At 44.8% G+C, this 8,730-nt stretch overlaps 1 protein-coding gene across 1 annotated transcript in view; it reads left to right on the top strand.

Moving 5' to 3' along the window:
* Nucleotides 1-406: 406 nt before the first annotated feature.
* Nucleotides 407-8,730, top strand: part of ENTPD1 (ectonucleoside triphosphate diphosphohydrolase 1) — a 32,173-nt gene continuing 23,849 nt past the window's right edge. Inside the window, exon 1 of the mRNA XM_041461255.1 lies at nt 407-606. Within this exon, the coding sequence (XP_041317189.1) occupies nt 591-606 (16 nt within the window). The 5' untranslated portion in view covers nt 407-590. The remainder of the gene's footprint in view (nt 607-8,730) is intronic.

Here is an 8,730-nt window from a genome sequence, read left to right as displayed (position 1 = left end):
ATTACTTTTCAGCAGTTATTGCAACTTTGTCTCTTTTCATGATTTGATTGAGGTTTTTTCCTGTGGGCTGGACCTCAGATCTAGAAACAAGGAAGGTCATCTCTTCTCTGGACACTTCCTTTCGTGTACCTCGCTGGTGTGCAGAGTATCTTCTCAGTCTCGTGCAACTTAAGGAAAAAAAAAAAAAAAGCTGCAAAAAAACCCCCACTCTAACAAAATACTTTCTCTCTGTAGCCACGACGCCCTTCTGCCCCCCGAGCCAGGGCTGCAGTCCTGCTCCTGGCTCCCTCGGGTAGCCCCGGGCACGCACCGCTGCCCCCGGCCGTGCGGGACCCTCCGGCCCGGTGGAGAAGCCCGAGGCGCTGGTAACGCGGCAGCTCCGAGGCGATCCGTGCTCTGAGAAAAACAGGAGGTCAGCCTGCAAGTTACACGGATTGAGTCATGTAGAGTTAAACTAACCCCTCCCACAGCTATGGACCACTAAAGCGCCCGTTTTCATGAGCACCTCTCACTAAGGCAGCTCGGAGCCGGCAGAGGCTGAGAGAGGAAGGAGGGGGGAGCGCGGGAGGAGGGAGCGAGCACCGGCACTGATGGACGAGCCAAAGGGTAAGGACAGAAGCGAACCGCCGCTCTCCGAAGGCAGCCCTCATCCCCGGCGAGGGGCGCGGGACTCGGCGGGGAGCCCCCAGGGTGGCGGCATCCCGCGGCCGGCGTTCGGGGGAGGCTGTGCATATTCATGAGGAGCTCCTTCGGGATGTGCCAGTCAGGCGGGAGCTGCGGCTGCGGCATCCCCGAGCGGCGCGTCCCTCCCTCCGCGCCCGCGGAGCGCTGCCGGCGGTGGGCGAGGGCTCCGCGGCGGGGGCTCGCCGGGGTGGGCGCAGCCCTGCCGCAGTCCGCCCCCGGCTGACATCATCTCCCAGCCCCTGGACTCCTGGTCGCTCCTGGAGGGACAATGCCGAGTTGTGACTGGGGAGCCCGCGCGGGGGCCGCGGCGGCTGGCGGGGAGCCGGCGGTGGCCGCGGTCCGGCGGTCCCCGGGCGGAGCAGCGGGGCGGGCGGCAGCGGGGGCTCCGCGCCGGCGGCTGCCGGAGTTTGTCCGCGTCAGTGCGAGGGATCCCCTCCCCGCAGCACCCGCGGCGAGTCCCGGCTGCCGCCAGCGCTGCCCCCGGCGCCGGCCGCGCTCCAAGGGCGAAGGGGCGGGGAGGGCAGAGCAAAAACTCGGTGGAAGTGTTGGCTGTCGGGAGACCTCGGTGGGAAACAATGGCTCTGGGGCTGGGAGCCGTGCGGTGCTGCGTGCGAGGGGCTCTCCGTGCATGGGCTCGGAAGAGGAGGATTCCCCACCCGGCAGCGTGGCAGCCCTCTGGCCTTAGCTGCGGTCTTGAGGAGCGGGGCAGGGACCCGGCAATAGCTGCAGATGCTTATTGCACTGTGATTTTTCTACAAGATGCATGTCTTGTACTTGGCTTTGCCTTTTATAATCAGCTGACACGGTGCACGTAGCAGCACTAGTCACAACGTTTGGCAGAAACATTTCCTAGTTTAGTATCAGCTTTTTTCTATCTGGGTGCCTTACCCTCTGTTTACAGCGCCTTCTGCAACGCGGTCCGTCTTTCCGTGCTGCTGACAGCACTGCGCTCTGTGCGGGGCTTTCAAACACGAAGCAGGAACTCGGACAAATACGCAAGAGGCAGTAAACAGGGAAAATATTTGGGCAGATAGTTTCTTGTTCAGTACCAGGTGGAAGTCTCTCATTTATCATTGTTATGACAACGGGGAAACAAAACGTGATTTCTCTTTTCCCCCTAGAATAAACAAAATGGTAAACTGGACTTTTCCAACGTTTTATCTTCATAGAATGTAATAAATGGCATTTGAGGGGAAGGAGCATTTTCTCAGTCTGACGTACATCAAAATTTAAAGCAAAGACTGGCAGAAGGAGAAGGTTAGCTCATTAGTTTATGCAGTCATGAGTGAAGCTGGAAATATTTGGAGATAATTTGCCTCTGTTGAGGAGGGAGATAAGAATAGCTTTGAAATCAGTCTTTTAAAAGTTTCATTCCAAAAATGAAATATAACGCTTGAACAGAGATGTCTTTTCTAGTGGATGAGGAATCACAGGGAAGAAACTTGGATAATGAGAACTGATTTAGGAAAAACGACCACGTAAGCCTTCTTTTAGAAAGTGGAATTTTAAAGAGACAGGAGGAAACTGAAGAAAACTGACAGTGCTCAAGCCAATTGCAGATGAGGCAATGATGGTTCCATAACAGGCCAACCCACAGAGCGTGCAAGTCTTGCAAGACCCTGTAGAAAATTAGTGCAATAAATAGCAAGGAATTGCATTTCATCTGTGTGGGAAAAGCACCACACTGTTTCTGAGAATGCCTCTCGCAGTATCTTTTCCAGAGGCAGCAGTCAATGGGCTCAGCATGGGGCAGTCTGGGACAGGTGGTATTCATCAGGTAGTAGGAAGGCTCCACCTTGAAATGAGGCACAAACACACACCAAGGGCATGTCCTTTCATCAGAAAGGAATTATTAAGAAGTGTTTCAGTAAGACACCTGTTTCCTGTGAGCCATGTCCACAGGGACTGTAATAAGTGCCTTTGGAACACTACTCTTCAGTTTTAGGAAGCTTGTTTTTAAACATTGACACCATCAGCTCTGCTTTGAAATTGGCTAAAATGGTGAAAAAATAAATTCTGTTTGGGATGTTACATAGCAACAGGTTATATCATTGATCACTGAATACTTTCTTGGGCAGAAAGCATGACAACCTAAAAAATACATGTTACTGGAAGATACATGGGTGTGCTTCAGTCTGGCAAGAGCATGACACTGATCTCATGTAGACAGCAGTGAAAAGAAATAAACCTTATAAAATGTATCTATTTTAACATGAAAGATACTCATGTAGTAACTCTGATTTGGAGGTCTCTACATACACGAAGATTAATCAATCGCTGTCTGATGACTGCTCTCTATAGATCATTCCTGCATGGAACAGTAATAGAGCAAAATCTGACAGGGAAAAAAAAAAGTAAAGGAATGTGAATGGAAAAATCACAAGTTTAAAGAAGACATATTGAGCAGCACATCAAAACCAAGAATGAAGATGACTTTGATTTGTTCATTCAAGCATTGAAGGCAGCAAACAGGAGTTAAAACAAGTAAATGAAAAGGAAGTGGAGAAAGAGGAAGTGGAGAACATCTGATGGAAAACATGGACTCTGAATTGGGGAAGATTATTTAGAGAAAGTAAATTTGTCAGGGGAACATCTAAATTTGTCAGGGCCAGGCACAATTCAAAGGATGCATTTAGTATGCCTTAGGAACAAAATAATGTGTATAGATAAATTGCAAGATCATTATGGAGGTGCACAGGGCAAGATTTTAATAACAATGCAGGACAAAACCAGAAAAGTGTTGGCTAAATACTTTTCCAAAACTGGGGGAGGAGGGGAGGCAATGAATTCTGGTATGAAGGAAGATTTCATGGATGTTCATAGAAGTAGTTTGTTTTGTTGAATAATGTTTTGGGATCAATAAAGTTGAACAACAATTTGAAATGAAATGTGCCTAATACTTACTGAGAAGATCTATACACAATGCTGTTCATTTCCAGCAAGGTGGAGCACTATGGATCTCCCTGGCAATGGGAAGAATGCTATTGTTCACCCAGTATCCCAGCAGTATCATGGTGGGTATTCTGGAGAGCTACTGCCAATATAGTTTGACATTAGTTTTGTGTAAATTACTGGATAGATCTCCTCAGTAACCAAGTTTTAATGGCTAGTTTGATTATAGTTTTTTGGTTTTATAAAGAATAAAACTTATCAAAGTAGCTTTCAGAATAATATTGTAGAAATGGGTAACATTGTCAAAATGGATAACAGAATGAATGCATCAAAAAGAAAATTACTCATCCCAGACAGAAGCAAACTTATGAGTTCATGTGACCTTCTCAAGTGAGCAGATTGGTCTGCATCCTAGGATGGAGATAGTCCCACTTACAGGAGTCTGCAGCAAGAACTCCAAGGAATATATTTCTTTTGGGTTTGGAACTTGGCTGGAGAATGCACTTAAAAGAAGGAGTGGTGGGAAGTATTTCAAGTACTGGTAGATCTTTTAATCTGTCTTTGCTTTCTTGAAGGCTCTTTTGTTTACACAGTAAGTCAGCTGACTTAAAAAAATAGCTGTCACACAAGCCTGGTGTGATTCCCATTCGGAAAAAAAAACAGGCTACATTTTGTCTTATGCATGTGAACACTCATTGAAGTTTTCGGAAAAAAAAAAATTAATGTTCTTAAAAGCTGAGTGGCTGTTGAATAAATCTGGGCTGTAGGTTAAGGGACTTCCAAAGCCTGAATCTCCAGATAGTTAAGAACCACTACACAAAAGGAGAACTGGAAGAACTGAATTCCCTGGCTGGTATTTGACAGCCATGGTCTGGATTATAAGTACAGGATTGGGAAGACACTGGTTCTTTTTTTCCCAACTAATTATTTGCACTTGTTTTATTTTCCAGAGGAAAAAAAAAAATGTGGTTGAAAGGAGTAAATATGAATACCTTCCATGTTTAAACTTCTTCACAATAGATACACTTCCAATGTTTTTCTGATTGCAAAAGTCCCCCTATGACTCTCTAGCAAAGAATGAACTAATGGATTAAGACATGGGTAACAATAGACCTCAAAAATAGTTATCAAAGGAAATAATCATGAAACAGCTGTGTTTTCAGAGGTATTCTGCAAGAGGCCTGATGGCATTAGACATTTCCAATAATGATCTAAAAAGCATAAAATCACTGCTGATTTGCAGATGGAGTTTGTCAATGCTAGGAGGACCAGTACAAATACCAATTAAGTCAGAGGAAAAAGTCTAAAGAAGCCAAGAGTGGTTGGAAAGATAAAGAGCAAATAAAAGGCTTTAAGCCAAGCTTGTAAAAGCACAGCTAATGTGACTTTGTGAAGAAAATTGGACATTCAAACATTGAATAGACCAGAAAGATTTCCAGACAATGTTGTTCAGAAAAAAAATATGTAGAGGTGTATTCATGTATGTGTATGTCTATATATATGTCTGGGACAGCCATAACTCAAGAGGTTCTGGGTTCTTTGTTACCATGGAGGGAGAAGTTTGTCCTCTAATCAGCCTTATTGTGACCACTGCAATCTGTTTGCCCCTTGACTTGTAATTACCAGAAACATGCAGAATACCCTTGAGGAATTTCTAGAGGAGAAAGAATAAATTTAGTAGGCTGAACACCTAAAAAGCAAAGGGTTACAGAAGCTATAATAATTTATAATCTTTTTGGTCTTACCTAAGTTGCAAAATTGGCATCGTGTGTTTAAAAGTATCATGCTTAGTTACATTCCTTCTTCTCCTAAGACATCTTTCCACCTGTGGGTTTGAGAGCAGCTAGGAAATGAAACTTTTGGGTTAATACCCTCTGGGTAGGTATTTTATACCTTCTTACCAGCTCAGTGCCTAATAACAGTGTTCCACAGAGCTGGATGTGGTTGGAAGCATATTGAGACAGGAGCTGAGTTCTCAGCTTAGAAATCATCTGTTCAAGGTGGTTTAAGATTTGGTTAGAGATGGAAGTGTTTGGGCTGAACTTTGGGATGAAGTAGGTGATACTGAAATTACTTTGGAGAGCCACCTCATAAGGGATTAGTATTGTTTGAGACTGATTATACTTAAATTGTAAAATTTTAGATCATGTTTATAAGAGAAGCACCCCAGTTGGCTTTCTGAAAGCTGAGTTAGATGGGGATTACTTGTAAAACTCTATTCTTATTTTGTCATCTAGGTGTGAGAACTGGATTTAAGTTTCAACTCATTGGAAGCCTCCCTTTCCTGAGCAGAGCTGAAGGTTTATGGCAGGCATTTCCATCAGGCTCTTAGTCACAGAGCTGTTGCCAGAATGCTCACATGGAGAACAGCAGAGCCTAAGGTGCACTTCTACTCTATACCATTTCATATAAATCTTGCTGCTGAAAGAGAAAAGGCACCTGTCCTTGTCTCTAGCCTTGTTCTTTTTATTTTGTGATAACTTTCAGCTTGTTGACTTGAAAGTCAACACCGGCCCAAGTGAGAGAACAGAAGGAGGGTAAGGGTAAAAATCACTTTCATGAAAGATATTGGGAGGTGCAGAAGGAAAATCTTCACTGCAACACAAGGAGAGTCAAGAAACAAGCCCTGTGCTCTGAAACAGCAGTACAAATAAAGAAAAGGGGGAAAGTGTGAGAGACCAGATGGAAGAGAACAGAGTCAGCTAAGTGCGCACTGAACAAATTAATCTGCTCACATCCTCTCATGCATTCGCTGCCCCCAAATGTGGAAAATGCTGCAGAGATCTGTTTCCCAGGCTGCTCTTTGGGCTCCTTGTCCCTGTGTCCCTAGTGCTGCACTGGCTGTTCACACTCAAGGGTGATGCAGGCAGTGTAATGGTCAGTGCTGTCACTGTCCTGTTGGTGCTTAGCCACCACAGCTCTGCCTGTTGTGGTTCTTGTCTGAAACCTTTGGGGTCCATATTTATTCATTCCAGCTTGGGAAGAGCTTTCAGTGAGGATCTGCAGAGCTACTTCACTGTCTTCCTTCACATTGCTTTTAGAATTCCTTGTACTGTCAACACAGGGATTAAGTTTCTAGTATGAGGAGCCATGCATCCATCAGACTGACCCCTGCTGTTCCATGCTCCCTTGTGACCTTCACCCAGCTGAGTACTACATCTCTTCTGAATAAAGAGTAACTCTTGCAGGGTAACTGACTGATTTACAGGCTGGCACTTGCACCTTTAAGCAAAGGGTTTTATGCTGCTTAAGTAGAACTTAAGGGCTCTTAGTTTGATTTGTATTCTCCCCTTTGATTTGTATTCTCCTCCTGAGAATCTTGGCCCTGGTCAAAATCATGGTGAATGCTAGAGCGTTCTTGATGGAGAGGATGCAAAGAAAAAGGACCTATTTTTACAAAGGAATGAGATTTCGTTTGTTTTTTTATTAACTGTCTGCAACCTCTCAGCCAAAGCTCAAACCATCCCTGGCCTTTGAGCTCTGTGTGCTGACTGGAAAAGGTGAGTCAGCAGCTCAGGATTCAGAAACCACTTCAGCTTCTCAGTTGGTTCACAGCTCTGTCACATCTGCTTGTGGGGCTCCCGAGACAGAGGAGACACAGGAGGGGCTGGTTCAGCTGCTGTGGTTTCCAATGTTCATCACAAGTCCCACTGCAGCTGGGGGCAGGGGAGGCAGCAGCATCTCCACCTCCCTCCCTGGGCTTAGCAAGAAGGGGTAGACACCTCCAAAAGTGAGGGATGGAGGGAATTTGGAGTCCCTTCAGTACAGCTAAGGGATGGAAACATCCAGAGTGCATGGCAGAGCCCAGAGAGCAGTGCATGGCAGAGCCCAGGGAGGAAAGGTGGAGCTGCTTTGTGGAGGGTGGGTTTGGTGGTGGGGATAGGTAATGGAATGGGATTTTTTCCTCTGTTGGAAACTGTCCCTCCCTGCTCTTTGCCAGAAGGGGAGTGGGCAGCTCCTGCCAGGGAGAACATCTGCTCTTTGCCACAATCAGCCCCTAGCTGCTGGCTCCAGATTCTTTTGGGAAATGCACTGGAAATCTGCAATTTTGTCTTGAATTGAATGTGCCAAATAAGTTGATCTAAAGCTTCTATATATTTAGTCTCACTTCACTGAAATAATATAGGAAGCTCACTGTTTGTCAGCTTTGTTTGTGACTGCAGTAAACATGAACACAGTGGAAGCCAAAAAAGAATTTTATTCTGGTAAATCTAGTGGTCAGGCTCTTGTTTACAATACTTAGAAATACTGCTGTGACCAAAAGCATGAAAGCCATACAGAAAAGAAGAAAAGAATGCTCCAGCATGGTTCTTTAGAATTTCTTCTGTCATTAACTAAAGAGAATTAGGACTGTATTTGAAAGGTGGAACTATGGCATAAGACAGAGGTGGGATAGTCCCCTTTGTGGCAGAGCAAACAGAGTAATTAAGCAAACTGTGAAACTAAACCCCAGCACTTCATCTGAAAAACAGTGGTTTACAATAGAACCTGGCCCCATGCTATGAACTCCTTGTTAAAGACAGTAATTTCACAGTTGCTTTTTAGGTTACAAAGCGTGTCTCTGCTACAGAGACTAGTAATTTCTCTACCAATTTAAGAATCTTCAGTCCTGTGGCCACTTGGCACCTAAGAATGTTAACTGGATCGCATAGGCCTTGCTGGGAATAGATGTCCTTCTGTAAATAGGGATTTGGAGGACTTCTTTTGCCTTTCCGTTTCTCAGGAGACTGTAACAATAAATTTACACATCTCAGGAATATTTGGTGTGGTGTAGCAGTTAGTCTTTAGTTTATTGGCATCTTTATAATGTAGTAATTAATTCTTTTAGCTCTGCTGGTTTATCCTTCCTCCATCCTGAAGTCTTCAGGAAGGAGACACAGGGAATGCCTTCATTCCTCCATGGGACTCTGATGCCTTTGTTTCTCTTTTCCAGCCTGTTTCTTCTAACCTAAATGACATTTTCAATTTCTATTCCCTGTTTTTAAAGTTGTAGCAGAACTGCATAGAAATTGTAGCATGAGTCATGTGTGTACTTTACTGGACCATTAATCTCCAAATTGTTGTTAGTCTGGCAGAACATCAGAGAATATATCAAAATGATGGAAGATGAATTTAAGAGTAGCTGTAACCAAAGTGTGCTGCTCTTTCCCTGGA

This window comes from Pyrgilauda ruficollis, unplaced genomic scaffold (assembly GCF_017590135.1).
Source record: "Pyrgilauda ruficollis isolate IOZ18807 unplaced genomic scaffold, ASM1759013v1 scaffold15, whole genome shotgun sequence".
Lineage (NCBI taxonomy): Eukaryota > Metazoa > Chordata > Aves > Passeriformes > Passeridae > Pyrgilauda > Pyrgilauda ruficollis.
This window is presented reverse-complemented; position numbering and strand designations above follow the sequence as displayed.